The sequence below is a fragment of the Otolemur garnettii genome, unplaced genomic scaffold (genome assembly GCF_000181295.1).
Source record: "Otolemur garnettii isolate 467f Iridium unplaced genomic scaffold, OtoGar3 scaffold00119, whole genome shotgun sequence".
NCBI classification, from domain to species: Eukaryota; Metazoa; Chordata; class Mammalia; order Primates; family Galagidae; genus Otolemur; species Otolemur garnettii.
Window position 1 is genome coordinate 1,021,391 of NW_003852514.1, and position 15,729 is coordinate 1,037,119.

General features: G+C 44.1%; 1 protein-coding gene across 1 annotated transcript in view; it reads left to right on the plus strand.

Moving 5' to 3' along the window:
• The window catches only part of POU6F2 (POU class 6 homeobox 2), a 478,769-nt gene that overhangs the window by 462,327 nt on the left and 713 nt on the right, over positions 1–15,729 (plus strand). Inside the window, 2 exon segments of the mRNA XM_023517730.1 lie at positions 1,512–1,680; positions 12,312–12,480. Coding sequence (XP_023373498.1) covers positions 1,512–1,680; positions 12,312–12,480 — 338 coding nt within the window.

Consider the following 15,729-nt stretch of genomic DNA (forward strand, 5'->3'; position numbering starts at 1 on the left):
GGCATTACAGCTCACAGCAACCTCCAACTCCTGGGCTCAAGCGAGTCTCTTGCCTCAGCCTCCCAAGTAGCTGGGACCACAGGCGCCCGCCACAACCCCTGGCTAATTTTGGTTGCAGCCATCCTTGTTGTTTGGCGGGCCCAGGCTGGATTCAAACCCACCACCTTAGGTGTATGTGGCTGGTGCCTTAGCCACTTGAGCCACAGGCGCCCAGCCCTAAATTATATCTTTATAATAAAGTTGAATGGACAGCTGAACACACACTCACACTGGGAAAGCAATGACAAGTGTGAAGCTGAAACTTCACCCTGCCTCCAGCTGGCTCAGATTGGTGCCATTGGGGGGTTGGCTCGCCCCCCAAAGTTCATGGCCAGGCTGATTCCTGCACCTCTGTAAAGGTGATGATAGATATAAAGCACTTTGTAAACCAAAAAAATGCTATACCCAATCAGCAAAGGTGGCTAAGAAAAACAACAAATAATGGAGAGAGATCCTTCCCAGCCCTCCAAGTGGCCCTAGAACCTGCAATCATTCCCCTTTCCTCTCTCTTTCCTCTCCTCAACTGAGCTCCTCTCACCAGCAACAATCCTTTGATAACCTATAAAGGAATCATGAACAAATAAACATACAAACAATTTTCCCTGATGCCCACAACATTTTAAAAATCAAATCAATTCTTTGTGGCATTGCAACTAACAGCTCAGGCTCCAAGGTCAGACTTTGTAAGTCCAGAGACCCCTCCTCTGCACCGCCTGGAGGAACCTGGAAAATCCCCTTCCCTTCTCTGTGTCTCAACTTCTCTGTTTGTAAAAGAGGGGTCCCAATAGTGCTCATACTGCAGACTGCTGGGAATTAAGCGAATGTCCTTAACACAGTGACTGGCACAGGGTAAGAGAATAGCAATGGAGAGCTACAAATATTACTGGATATTTTTGTCCTGACTCCTTGCCTTCTCTCTTAATTTTCTGTGGGATATCAGAGAGCATTTGATCAACTCTGCAGTAATCTATCCAGACTCCTGAGTCTGGGGGAGCACAAAATTCTCATATAGACTCAGCCTAACTTGGAAATTACTCCCCAAATACCAGTTACATAAGATAAAATGGTGAGGCACAACCGCACCTTTAAGTTTGAATTTTGCATTCCAAGTTGATTATGTTCAATTTTATCTACACTTACTTGAGAAGCCTGTCAAATGTACTGTAATTATATGAATAGTCAGGAATCCAGCCACACATACCATGGTCAAGAAATGTAGAAAATTGGGTGCCCTAGCAAGTCAGTAGGGAATTAATAATATATGTAGAAGTACTAATAAAATGCCTGTCAAGCAATCGGCAACATATTTGATACAAAAATTCCCACCTGTTGTGTAGGGTGTGCACTGTTTCTGAGAACTATATATTCCTGGAAACAAAATGACTCAACCCCAGATGAAACTTCTGTCTCCTGGCATTTTCCCCCTAATTCTTCATTCATTTGTGTATTTTTTTTCACATCCCCCCATGTAGCTCCACCAACCCTCCCAGACGTCAGTGGGTCAAGCAGCCTCCCAAGGCAACCTTCTGCACCTGGCTCACAGCCAAGCGTCCATGTCTCAAAGTCCCGTCCGGCAGGCTTCCTCTTCTTCCTCCTCATCCTCCTCTTCTTCAGCTTTGAGCGTGGGCCAGTTAGTCAGCAGTAAGTATCCTTTCTGGCTCAATTTAAATCATGGTGGCCTTCTCATTGCCTGTTTGCAATGTCTCTTCTCTCTCTCTCTCTCCCTTTCTCTCTCTCCCTTTCTCTCTCTCTCCCTTTCTCTCTGCTTCACCTCCCCACAGAGGAATTTCCTGGCACTGCTAGGCCAGTACTGGGATGAAGTCCATGCCCAAGGCCAATGTTTCCTTAGGGAAGCAGGCCCCTGAGCACGCCACTGGATTAGCGCATGTTTGCCACGTGTCAGGGGCCATCCTAAAGTGATTCCTGATGTGCTGAGTCAGTCCTGCCACTTCAGAGGGTAGAAACTGATCAGCTTGCAAGGCGTGAGCCACACAGCTCAGAACTGAAATAACCAACAACAGGCACTCAGCCGGCAGGTCAAGCTGCTTTTCTATGTGTTTGAAGTCCCCTGCCGTTCTATTTGTAGGTGTCAGAGGAAATAAAAGAGAGTATGCCTGTAGGCGGGTGGGTGTGTGTGCACAATGAGTCTCCTTCAGTGGCATGTGGGGGAAGCTGCATGGGCTGGAACCAGAAGGGAAATCTCTGAACAACCATTCATAAAATAAAATAAGCCTGCAAGTCTGCCTCCTTGACCAGGTAAGATACACACACACACACACACACACACACACACATTTTTAGAAATGGTATTTGGCCGTAAGTGATAATAGCATATTTTATCATGTGCAAATAGAAGCACTTTAAGATCACAGGACAATGGACTTGATTTAATGTCAGTAATTCACTTTCAGTGCAATTTTTCCTAATGTATAAAATCATAGAACACATACATAGATTGCATTCTTAGGGACCAAAAATCCAGTGGCTGTGGGTTTAGGCATCTGTGCCACAAAGTGAGGGATACAAGAGGAGGAACCGTGTCCGGTCAAGTTTCATGAATGATCTGCTACAACAGGAACATACATGGGCCAATCTGGTAACACAAAGCAAAATCGAGGGTTTCCATGTGCTCCGCACACAAGGAAACCACCTAACAGAAAAATTCCATACATATATATAAATATATATATCCAATTATGTGGATAATTCAGGCCAGAAAGACTCTCATGGGTGGAGAAAAGAATGGTATAAGACACTATGGAAGATGTTAAAATGCCCAGGTAATTTAGCAGACGAGGCTGATGCTGTTGGTCTTAAAGATGGAGCAAAACCAATCAGAATTTCAGGGTGCATGTGCAATTTTCCATCAAACGTATTTTAGGTTGTTTGGATATACGACCCCCTCCATTTGGGCCAGAAACCCTAGTCTTACTTGAATAAATTCATAAATAAAATCAACTTAATTATAGCCAGACTTTTCCCATTTAAAAGAAAAAAAACCTCTCTTGGGGTTGTTGTGGGAAAAGATTCAAATATTGTTCCAACCCTGCATAAGTTTCTGCAAAGTGTTCTGCTTCCAAATGGCAGCAGGGTCATAAATTTAGGATAGGCTTTTACATATTGGTCCTGAAAGAAAAGGGACCAAAGTTAAGCATCTTATCAAAAAGAAATAAGTTAAATATGAAATAAAAGTACAAACCACAGCCCACACCCCCCGGCCATGAACACAGTGTTTTACACAGGTTAATAGTTAATACATGTTAGACGGGTACAAAATCGGATGAATGGATGAATGAACAGCAGACAGGTGGGTGGAACTGGGTTCACCCTAGTCACTTGTCACAAGCTAGACAGGGAACGATCAACCTTTTTCAGAAATCAGTAACAGTTACATAATAGGCCAGATGGGATTTCAATTGCACAGTGGCTATTGGGACATCTAAGTTCTAGGTTTATGATGAGTGGACCATATCACATATCCTTGATGTAAAATAGAAAGACTCGAGGGAAAGACATTTTTTACCACACGCACTTGAAGCAGAACACTCCAAATTCATATGCAAAGCCTGAAAGGGAAGTCCAGCTAGCTCTATAGTCTTCTCTGGAAGGCATAAGAGGGTCTAACGGTACCACGGGAGTCAGATTTTGCAAAAACCCATTGCTAGACTTACAGTGCTACAAATTTTAAGTATGTTTTGTTTAGTTAATTCTCTCTGTTTCAACCCATCCACAGAATGAATAATACATGAGTTATATCCCTCTGGTTCCATAATTTGCTATGATCGTTCACAGAACTCAGGGCAACACTTAACATTTACTGGTTTACTATAAATGATATGGTAAAAAAAAAATAGAGAGAACAGCCAGATAAAGAGGTATACAGAGCAAGGTCTCAAAGGATCCTGCATGCAAGATCATCTATTCCCATGGAGTTGGCGTGCACCACCCTTCAGGCACATGGGTGTGTTCACCACCCTGAAGCTCTCCACGTTCCATACTTCAGGGATTTTCATGGAGGCTTTATCATGTAGTCATGACAGATTATTAACTCAATCTCCAGCTCTTCTCCCTCCTTGGAGGATATGGGTGGGAACAAACATTCCAAGCTTCTAATCACAGCTTGGTCATTGTGAATGCCAGCCACCATCCTGAAGCTATCCCGGAGTCCACGAAGGATAATCTCCTTAGAACAAAAGATATTCCTATCACCAAGGAAATTCCAAGTGATTTAGGAGCTCTATCAGGAGCTGGAGTCAAAGACTAAATAAATATTACAACAAAATATGCTCCTAGCACCCCTATCACTTAGGAAACTACAAGGATTTTAGTAGATCTGTGCCAGGAATCCAAGACAGAGACCAAATAATACATCTGATTATATCACAACAATACAACCTTTGGTCAAAACCACTGCCAATGAGGAGTCTATGTTATCATCAAAGACTCTCACCTTAATGTTGGCCAACCTGTCAGATGCCAGATGAATAAATAAAAAACTTTCCCACTACCAGCAAAAGAATGCCAAGTTAATGTCTTAGTAATGAAAACAGAATCTTTATAGGCAAAGAACAGCTCGTCTAGGCTCAGAATTACCAAATATGCATACTTGCTAGAATATCTGCCCAGCACCTATTCATGGTATCTACACACCTTGCCCTCTGTTAAAAATTGCTCAGTCTCCACAGTCAACAGAGGTAGACATTGTTTCTACAAACAGGGTTTTTAGAAAATCTAGGAGAAAAGTCAAACTTTTCTTGACTTGACAAATGTCCCAATTTGGTTTAAGATTTACAGTGTACCATTTAGAACCAGGTACATCTGAGGTCTTGATGACTTGCTCTTTTTTTTTCCAGTACACTTTAAAAAAAAAAAAAAAAAACCCTTAGCTTTATACTTAAACAGCAAAACACTTACCGCTAGTCCCAGCAAAACTGAAACTATGAAGTGAACATAAAGATGCCAGGCAATAGCATACAGCACCGTGAAACCACCGATTCACAATTCACACCATCTTCCACAACCCAGTGAAGTCTTCAGACTGCAAGGATGCTTGTTCTCCAAAGCGCATTGCACCTTCTCAAATGGCTTCTCATTTCTCAGAAATATTTGGTAAATATGCCCATTATTTGTTCTGAGAAAGCACTAAAAATAGATAGAGGTTTACATCAGATGTTAATTCCTATTTTGGAAGCTTCTTTAAAGGTGCATATTTCTCCCATAATAACCCCATAGTCAGAGATCATGGAAGGAAGATGTTGATGTGTGGTGACTGCTGACCCACAGCAACACCTTCCCAATAACCCAGCTAACAGAAGGAAGGAACTAAATTTAAAAAAACAAGGAATAAAAGTAGGACATCTGTCCCGAGCACTCCATCCACTGTGGGCCCAGCGACCATGCAACCAGATTCTACAAAACAGATTGGTTTTCACACGCTTTGCACTTAGCTCCCATAATTTTTTTTTTACTATAATCCATGCATATGAGATTTGATTTGGGAAACATCATCATTATACTTATGAGCCTGTCAGCTTTCCATGTGAGTTTATCCTAACTCTCCAAGCCAGTTAATCTCTCTACAGGTCAGTCAAGGGTCAGACTCAGACTGGACCCTGGGCGTCATTGCTATTCCTGGCCCTGTATTTCATGTACTGAACCAACTTAATCTGGAGCAAACTTCTATGAAAGGTCCTACTTCCTCCTCAGTCTCGAAAAAAAACTAAACTGGCTGCCCTCAAGCTGGTAAAAGGTGCTGTATCCACCATGTGGGGACTCTGAGGGTTCCTCCTGAAGTTCCCACGAGGTGGGCTCAGATTCATCCTGAAAATTAACCTTGCTTCCCCAGAGCCAGAAGCATGGGTGACAGAAAGCCAGACTGAGTTAGGTTGAGAGCTCAGGCAACATTCCAGGAAAGCCTCCATTACCACAGACACTTCTACTTTCCCCTCCTTAAGCTGAAAAACATATAGGGGCTGACAGTTAAGTTTGAGACCTCATCCTAGAAAAAGTGCTACATACCTCATTGCTGAATATCACGATGATTACTTTCCAAGTACTCCCCTTGGGAAGCTATGCACCAATACCAGCGTCTAGTTCACACTTCAAAGCAATTTTGGAACTCTTTTTCTGGAATGGCCATCAAAGCTGTCATCATATCACCCTTAATGTCCTAAATGTCTTCAAAATGTCTTCCTTTTTATATTTCCTTTATCTTGGGGTAAAGAAAATAGTCACTGGAGGCCAGATCAGGTGAGTAGGGAGGGTGTTCTAATACAGTTATTTGTTTGTTGGCTAAAAACTCCCTTGGCCAGGCGTAGTGGCTCATGCCTATAATCCTAGCACTCTGGGAAGCTTAGGCAGGTCGATAGCTTGAGCTCACAAGTTGGAGACCAGCCTGAGCAAAAAGAGAGACCCTGTCTCTAATTAAAATAGAAAAACTTAGGCAAGAGGATCACTTGAGCCCAAGAGTTGGAGGTTGCTATGGCCTATGATGCCATGGTACTCTACCCAGGGCAACAGCTTGAGACTCTGTCTGGAGCGGGGGTGGGGGGGTTGGGGGGGACTCCCTCACAGACAGTGTCAAGTGAGCTGGTGCATTGTCATGATGCAAGAGCCATGAGTTCAGGTCTTTTTTGTCTAACTTTCTCATGCAGCTTTTTCAGCACTTCTAAGTAGTAAACTTGGTTAACTCTATGTCCAGTTGGTACAAATTCATAATGAACATTCCTTCTGATATCAAAAGAGGTTAGTGACATTGTTTTGACTCTTGGTTGAGGCTGACAGAACTTTTTTGGTCCTAGAGAATTGGCTGACTTCCTTTGTGCACTTTGACACTTTGTTTCAGGGTCATATTGGTACACCCAAGTTTCATCATTAGGATAACACAGCCCAAAACATCATCTTGCCTCTCCAAAAGGTCTTGGCAAACTTTGACTCTCCTTTGTTTTTTTTCATCAGTGAGCTCTTTCAGGACCGTTTTTGCACACAGCTTCCTCATGCCAAGATTTTCAGTCAAAGTTTTCCTGTTTCTCTATCAGTTTTTACTTGGTCTGCTATGCTTCTCACAGACAACCAATGATTTTGATGCACAGTTCAACAAACTTCTGCAATGTTTTCATCAGTTCTGCTTGCTATTGGCCATCCTGACCTCTCTCCATCACTGACATTTTCTCTCCTCTCAGAAAAACGTTTAATCCATTTGTACACTGCCATTTTCTTCATGACATTATCCCCAAAAACTTGAAGTCATATATCCCTGATTTCACCTGCACTCTTGCAAACTTTGACAAAAAATTTAATGTTTATTCTTTGCTCTAATTCTCACAATGGCACACAAAAACATGCAGTAAAAATAATGAACACCACTCAGCAAGACACCTTCAAACATCAATAAGAAGAGGGCTGTGAGACATTGATATACCAAAGTTATGAAACCTTCCTGAGTTGTTTGTATAGTGCTCCCAACACAAGCACATGCTGGCGAGTTCATGAACTTAATTGTCAGGCCTTGTATATTCCTAAGGAAGGGGAACTGTTCTCCCAGTGAAATACCTTTAAGAGTTTTAAGAAAGAAACTAGGGGATAAAAAATAGCATTAGTCTTTTGATTAATTGGAAACATCTTACAGACACTATCTAACGAATTCTCTCATTGTATGAAAATAAGTCCCACATGTTCTAATCAGGGTAAAGCTAATATTTGTCTAAGTATAGACCTCTTCTTTGGATGGGGAGATTTCTATAACCCTGGAACCCATGGAGCAAAATCATAATAATAATTATTATAATAATATAATAATAATTTCACCATCTGAGTTTTATGGGTAAGAACATTAATGTAAAGAAAGCTGAGCAGCTCACCTGCAGCAATCAAAAAAATGCACAGAGAGACACTGAGTTCTCTTCCCCGCCCCTTGTCCAGTAGACCATCACCTTGTTTAAGAATTCTTACTTTGGCTCGGCGCCTATAGCTCAACCAGCTAAGGTGCCAGCCACGTACACCAAGGTGGCGGGTTCAAATCCCCAGCCCGGACCCGCCAAAACAACAATGACAGCTACAACCAAAAAATAGCCGGGCGTTGTGGCGGGCACCTGTGGTCCCAGCTACTTGGGAGGCGGAGGCAGGAGACTCGTTTGAGCCCAGGAGCTGGAGGTTGCTGTGAGCTGTAATGCCACGGCACTCTACCCAGGGGGACAGCTTGAGGCTCTGTCTCAGAAAAAAAAAAAAAAAGAATTCTTACTTTATCATCTCCCCAAGTAGAACCAAGAGAAAGTACAAGAGTGGAAACTATGTGAGAAGAGGAAGAAGGAGTCCAGCTTTCTGCTGTGCTGAAAGGTTGTTGGGGCCTCATGGAAGATGCTGGGCTCAGTGGCCCAGGCACCTGCCCATCTCTCTGAGCTTTAGAGTGAAAATACGATAATCCACACACACCGCTCAAGACACAGGAGCTAAGAGTCCACTGCTTCCTTTTTAACTCTGGTTACTGTCAGTGCTCTGCCAAAAAGCAACCTGCACAATCAACAAATATGAATTTAGGTCCTAGTCTCAAGGAACTAGCAAGGAGACACAAACAATAGAGGCAGCAGGAGAAGAGAAGAAAGATGCCAGGATGCATTCACATGAAACTATAGCTCATGCCATAAACCTGCCCAGTACGCTGGGCTAAGTCAGATTCGGAGACTGAAGTAGACCGCTGACACCCTAGCAGATAAAGACCTGCCCCTCCCATGCTGGTTAATTCAATTGATTCTAGTTGATCTACAGGTAGGGCTAATAAAGGCAAAAATTTTACTCCCCAGAAGGATTCAGACAAAAACTCTCTCCCTGACCATAGGCTACACTGGCAACACCAGCCTGCTGACTCCCAGACCTGGCACTTGCTATCTATGGTGGGGATGGGCTGAGTAAGGGGTGGGGTGGGGGCCTGCCCAGAAGCCCCTCTGGCCCATCAAGCCCACCCAGGTGGGGCAGCAGGTTTTCTGGAGTCCTGACACCTGCTGAATAATCATAGTGAAGGGTCAGGAAAGACAACGGCACACAAAGGGTACCACGCCCAGCCTGGGTCAGGCCAGAGCCATAGAGAAAGGTTTCTGTGTGACATCAGTGGCTCCCTGCCTCAGAATCACCTGTGGTACTTGTTAAAAATGTACATTTAGGTGGCACCTGTGGCTCAAAGGAGTAGGGCGCCGGCCCCATATACCAGAGGTGGTGGGTTCAAACCCAGCCCCGGCCAAAAACTGCAAAAAAAAAAAAAAAAAAATGTACATCCCTGGACCCCAGAAGATGACTCTGATACCTGCCAAATTTAAAATCCACAGTTCTAAAAGCCACGTTGTTACAAAGACAGTCTCCAGCTTGCGTTTTTTTGGTTTGAGGCCTCCATGCCCACCCTTGCAAGGCTGCTAGCCCTTCTTCCTTCTCTCCTGGGAGAGGCCAGCCCCTCTCCCACTGAACTATTCTCTGTCAAGTTACCCTTTGTGCTCCAATCCAGCATTTCTCACCTATTATTTTATTAACACCCCACTCCCCTTGCAAGGAAGCTCTTTAGATTGATTTCATCCTAATTGTCCTCCTTTCCCCCTCAACATTTTAGTGCCACAAACACATTGCTCATCTGTTCTGTTGATGCACCGTGGCCCTTTGAGAAGCCACGACCATTGAACTATCTGAGACTTTTTGTGCTCCCTGCCCCCTCCCCAATCAATATGAACTCATGTTCTAAATGTGGGGTCATAAAACAGGCTGAGCAGGCAGTAGGCCCTGGGCGAGTTGGCAGGAGGATGCCAAGGAGTGGAAGGGGCAGCCAGAATCAGTCCCAGTTGACTGAACATTGCCAAATGCAGGTGCACATCCTGTGTAGCCAAATCTTCTAACATTTCAAAGAACATGGAGAACCTAGATTTTTCTTAGTAATAGATGTTTACATGTTGGCAAGTAATTTTTTAAAACTCGCAAACACTAGGAAAGCTGGGTTTTATTTGCAGGCTACTCATTTGCAACTTCTGCTCTAGGGATTTTTTTCATGAAGCAACAAGAGAAGAGGCTCAAGACGGCCGGATGTGACCTCCCACGATCCGTAGCCAGTCCAGGCGGATGTGCTGGTAGGATGTAAGATCCGAGCTCAGCCTCCACCAGGGATGGCCTAAACACGTCTTTCAGTAACCAAATGTTGCCAGCCTGGGGTGAGCGGTAGGTCAGGGAGAAAAAAGAAGATTTTAATTCATCTTAGCCAGACCAGTTTTATAGTCACCCTCCATGCTCCTGGCCACACACATGGATTCTCAGTGTCCTGTCCTGAAATATTCACCCTACTTCACCCTAGCAACCTTGCCACCCACTGCTGTCCCCTGCCCCTGCTGCTCCCTGCACCTGCCGCATCTGTCCACACACTCTTCACGCTGACCAGATATGACCCCTCCATTCTCTGAAAGCTGCCCACTGGGGAAGGCCCACACAAATCCTTCCCGGTGTTCTCTCTCCCTTCTCTGCACACTGGGCTGGAGTCACACTCTTAACTCTTGATTATCCTCTGCCTGCTACTTTTCTCTAATAGCTTCTTAAGCATTAGTATTGGATCCCAACCTCCTAAGACGGTAAACTCCACAGAAGCTAGGACAGTTTCCAGTATTTCTTATATCCCTTCCCTCCACTCAGAACTCCCAGGACTCACTTTTAAAAATACATACATGCTGATCACAGCGGTTGTACCACTTTTCAATCTTTCCACAACAAAATTGTGACAATCAGATGTAAACATTCTACAGACACCCCCCCCCCTTTTTCTAATGTGGATAAAGGTACAACGTGCACCTGTATTGCTGATTCTATTGGCAGAGTCTGTTTTCTTTGGGCTGGAGGGAAGTTCCCAACCCCCATAATAAGAGGATCTATTCATGAAGCTCCTAGCTCCACATAGATATTACCATCTTTATTTAAAAGTTCATGGGAAAACGGCTCTTGGCACACAAATACTTAATTGTTTCTTTCGTAACAACCAGAGTTTCTACAGCCCTGAGCCCAGACAAATGATATAGTCCACGGCAGTCCTTGGACAAATTCTTGAATTTACTGAAATCGATGGGTTATTGTGCAGAAAGGGGAAGGAAAAACTTTTCACCTAAGTGGGGGGAATGAGGTGAGGAACAATAGAGTCAGTTCTCAGGGAGAGTGGCTTCGCTGCAGGCAGGACTGGGCAGCTTTGAAACCCTCCACCATCCCCAGCCCACGCTGTCTCCAGCTTGGTGTACGCTTTCATTTATCCAGGGATCAGTAGCCAGGGGAGGGGAGTTTCATTCTCCAGCTGTTGTGTCATTTCCCTTGATAAGTCCTAAATTGACCGCGTTATCCGGCACCGAAGGAGCCTTCCTGTGGTAGGCATTTTTTATTACGTGCCCTTTCAGGGGACAAAGGCGTCTGTGTCAGTAAACTGCTATGGGGGGAAGGGAAAGACAATATTATTCTCACGGTTTCATAAGCACACTCTTCTGAGGGGTTAATGTGAATGTAGGAAATTAGGCAACATTATGGTCTGTTAGCCTGGCTGCCTTGGTGACCAGGCAAAGGATGAAACACAAAACATTATTTTCTTCAAGGGCAATTTTTAGCTCTAATGATTCCCAATTAAGACAATTCAAATGAGGGCGGTGCCTGTGGCTCAGTGAGTAGGGCGCCGGCCCCATATACCGAGAGTGGCGAGTTTAAACCCAGCCCCTGCCAAACTGCAACAAAAAAATAGCCAGGTGTTTTGGCGGGTCCCTGTAGTCCCAGCTACTTGGGAGGCTGAGGCAAGAGAATTGCCTAAGCCCCAGAGCTGGAGGTTACTGTGAGCTGTGAGGCCACGGCACTCTACCTAGGGCAACAAAATGAGATTTTGTTTCTAAAAAAAAAAAAAGACAGACGATTCAAATGGAAACCTTTCCACTTTTATAGTTTGCATACTATTTGAACACGTATGTGGGCAAAACAGAGTAGCACACCCACAGCAAGTGCCTGCCCATGCTGGCTGCTATTTGAGGAGCATGTTCTTGCACTGGGCAGGTGCACTGGAAGCAAGGTGCAGTTTTATCAGGGGTGGAAACATCTCAAAGGAAGATTTGTGGAGTTGAGGGTGGAGTCTCTGGAATGCTTCACGTGGGAGACAAAGAGAATATTCTGTTGCTGGTTCCCTGCCGTTCTGCTGCTGAAGAGAGCCACTTTCTTACAAATCATAACAAACAGACAATGCTCGATTGTGTGGTGACGTATTGATCCTATTTTTAAAAACATCTCCACAGATCCTCAAATGGCAGCGGGTGAGGTGGATGGGGTTAATCTGGAGGAGATCCGAGAATTTGCCAAAGCTTTTAAAATCCGACGCCTGTCCCTTGGCCTGACCCAGACTCAGGTGGGCCAGGCTCTCAGTGCTACAGAGGGGCCCGCGTACAGCCAGTCGGCCATCTGCAGGTAACCCGCGCCCGCATGCTGTCACCTCTCCCGGCCGGCCTGGGCCTCCTTTGTCCTCGAGGCTCAGCTTTTCTTCTTTGGGTGGGCAAAGCTGAAGGGGCAGAGTGTGGGAACAAAGTTTGGGGCAGCTATATACTGGGATGGGTGATCTTGATGCAAAAGCAGAAGATGCTGAAGCAGATTTGGGGGTCCTGGCCCAATAACTCCTGTCAACTCACAGAGAACTTCCAAGGCGGTCTCATGGGAAACACACTACCCGGAGCCAGGCACGTTCCTCTGGGCCCACACGCCCATGCGGCCTAGAGCCACTGACTGCTGTGTGCACACAGGTATCCCAAGCACATGTTATAAAGGTGCCAGTACTAATTTGTGTTAACATTTCTGCTATTTCTGCCCAGAGATGGCTATCTGGGTTTTCCAGGAGAATACACATCCAAAATAAAAAAATTAACCATCTTGTGACCTTGAAGGTTTTAACTTGCCTTCCCAAATACAGCTTTAAAAACACATTTTTTAAAAAAGAAGCAGCTGCTTTAAATGGCTCAGAAAAGGGTAGTGAGAATCTGGCCTAACCTTGTCCACCTCCAGCATCCCCCAAATTAAATAAATAAATGACAGAATCCAGCCTTGGTTGTGTTCCAGTTGATCCGGGTTAAGTCGTCAGAAGCAGACCCCATGCATGCATGTGTGTGTTGCACTAATCCCATGTTTATGCATGAGGTAACAAAGGCACTCGGGAAGAGCTTTTTCCTCTTGGGCAATGCCTTATGAGTCCTCCTCCATCAGGAAAAGCCGAGAAACCAACTCTAAACTCATTTAAGTGGATTTTGTTCTTGGTGATCCATGAAATGCTGTCTTTTTATCTGCTCTTTATACTTTTAATGTATTCCCCAAAGGACGGAAGTGTACTTTTCCTGCAGTTTAAGACTAAGGTTATAAATAACATCAGTATGGGGTAGTAGCTTGCAGCTCACATTTTGCTCAATGATTTTCCATAAAACCCATTGATTGTTGTTAAATACAAAAAGCACCATAGGATCCTCTCACTTCTATGGCCTCCCCTACTGTTTTTTCTTATAAGATACCTCCCTGTAGAAAATAACCTTTATTCAGTCTATACAAGGGTACTACTGCTGGGAAATTTGTTTCCAGGCTTGTATATGTTATTCCAAACAACATGTACAGAAGCATCCACACTAACAAGCAGCATCAGTGATATGAATACCACTGCTCCCTGTTGGGAAACATTAATTTTATTTCATCTTGACAGACTTGGGATAAAGGCAGCCACAGGTTTTTAAGTTGTTGCCAATTTTCTGCTGGTGCTAAATTCTTCTTTTGCTTATTTTTAGTCCTAAAATGTGAGTTCCTTTTATTGATGTAAGTGCTAGCTAATGTTTTAACTCACATACCTAGAATTTCTTGGGCATACCCAATCATGTATGTTGATTTCTAAAATCTTCCCTAAAAGGGAGCCAAAAAGGTGGTGGCTAAAATGCACAGACCTTGGGAATTCCCAGTACAATAAGACATGTCAGATGCCTTGATTCTGGGGCAGCTGTATGTTTAGACTCTAGCTTCCAGCATTTCAGTGAGATCAGCTTAGGAGCTACATACCGAGGACGAAGAGAAAGATCCCACCCATACATTCAGTAGCCCCATCACAAGCTCTGTCCCCTGGTGCCATGGCTGTGTAAAGCCTGTTGTCACACAATCAACAGTTGAAGCTTTGGGACTTTTACGGTGAACCGTGGCAAAATGTGGTATGTGGCAAATTTAGCACGAGAATGAGAGCTTTCAGGGAACTTGCCTCAAATGACAAGTTCATTAAATAACATTAATCGATTCCTTCACTTTGTATTGAAAGCAAATGCCCTTCTTCCCTCCTTTACCAGTACTGGAAGTTGAGTTTTCAGAAATTAACAAATAATCTCTTGAACTCTGCATGGGAGGGAATCTCATTAAGATTTGATACTCTTGGGCAGCGCCTGTGACTCAAAGGAGTAGGGCACCAGCCCCATATACTGGAGGTGGCGGGTTCAAACCCGGCCCCAGCCAAAAACTGGAAAAAAAAAAAAAAAGATTTGATACTCTCTCTGCTGCTTATCACACTACAGATCTAAAATGTGCTACCGAAAGTAATACTGTGGCACACAAAGAAAGCCTATTCATTTCTGTCCTTTTGCAAACATCCTCACTAAACACATTCTGACTTACAAATGTGGGCCCGTTTTAGCTCTGTGAGAACAGGCCATTGTAGAAAGTCCCACTCCAAAGAGAGAGGGGAATTCAATGTATCCAAAGTTGTCCTACTGGAAGATTATGAGTTTGGATACAGAATAAACAAACAAACAAAAGGAATTGGTAGTTTTTTTGTTTTTCATTGGGAGTGAGTATGAGTTTGGCACCAGGATGACCTCTTAAAATACTCTATGTAATTTTGTCCAAGATGCTTCACATTTTTTAAAGTCAATGTAGCAAAGAATTGCTGATAGCAATTGATACATAGAAGACCTCATTTATAGAAAATGATATCGTTGGAGTACGGTTTGCAGATATCACACATTAAACACAGCTTGATGCCCTGATACAAAAGTACACTATTATGCTGGACGCTGGACTGTGTTTGGAAGGCATGAGGTGGCCTTAGCACATCCAGGGGTGGGGTGCTCCATAGTAATTACAATGTGTCCAGCTGTTTGAGCCAGAACAGTAAAGTAGCAATGGGCTGTGTTTCACCTGGAAAGGGGGCATGTTGTTAACTTACATATGGTGAAAATTGTTTGTTCCCAGAGAGAGGGAAAAAGACAAGTTAAAATGAGACGGGAGAGCAATAAAAAAGGGAGCCATAAAAGAAACGTCCCAGTTGCCATCGCTGACTCTGATAATAGCTATAACATTTTCATAACCAAGTCAGTGAGGGTGGGGAGAGATTTAAAGAAAACCAAACCCAAAACATAGAATCGTTTTACTTGAAAGACCGTGACAACTGTTGTCTTGATGTCCCTTTCTGGCGTTAATTTTTGGCCGTAAGGATTCTTAAGATTGGAGAAATGGAGCTGGTACCATTGAAATAAAAGCTTAGATCACAGAGCTTGCAGGGGAAAGGCCTGAGAGTTGCCCGCGTGCCCGTGTTGCTAGCGCTCGCGTCCCGCTGTGTCGCCTGTCCCGCCCGTGTGTGAGTGTGTGTGTGTGTGTGTGTCTGTGTCTGTGTCTGTGCGCGCGCTCGCGGGGTTTGCATGCGCTGGC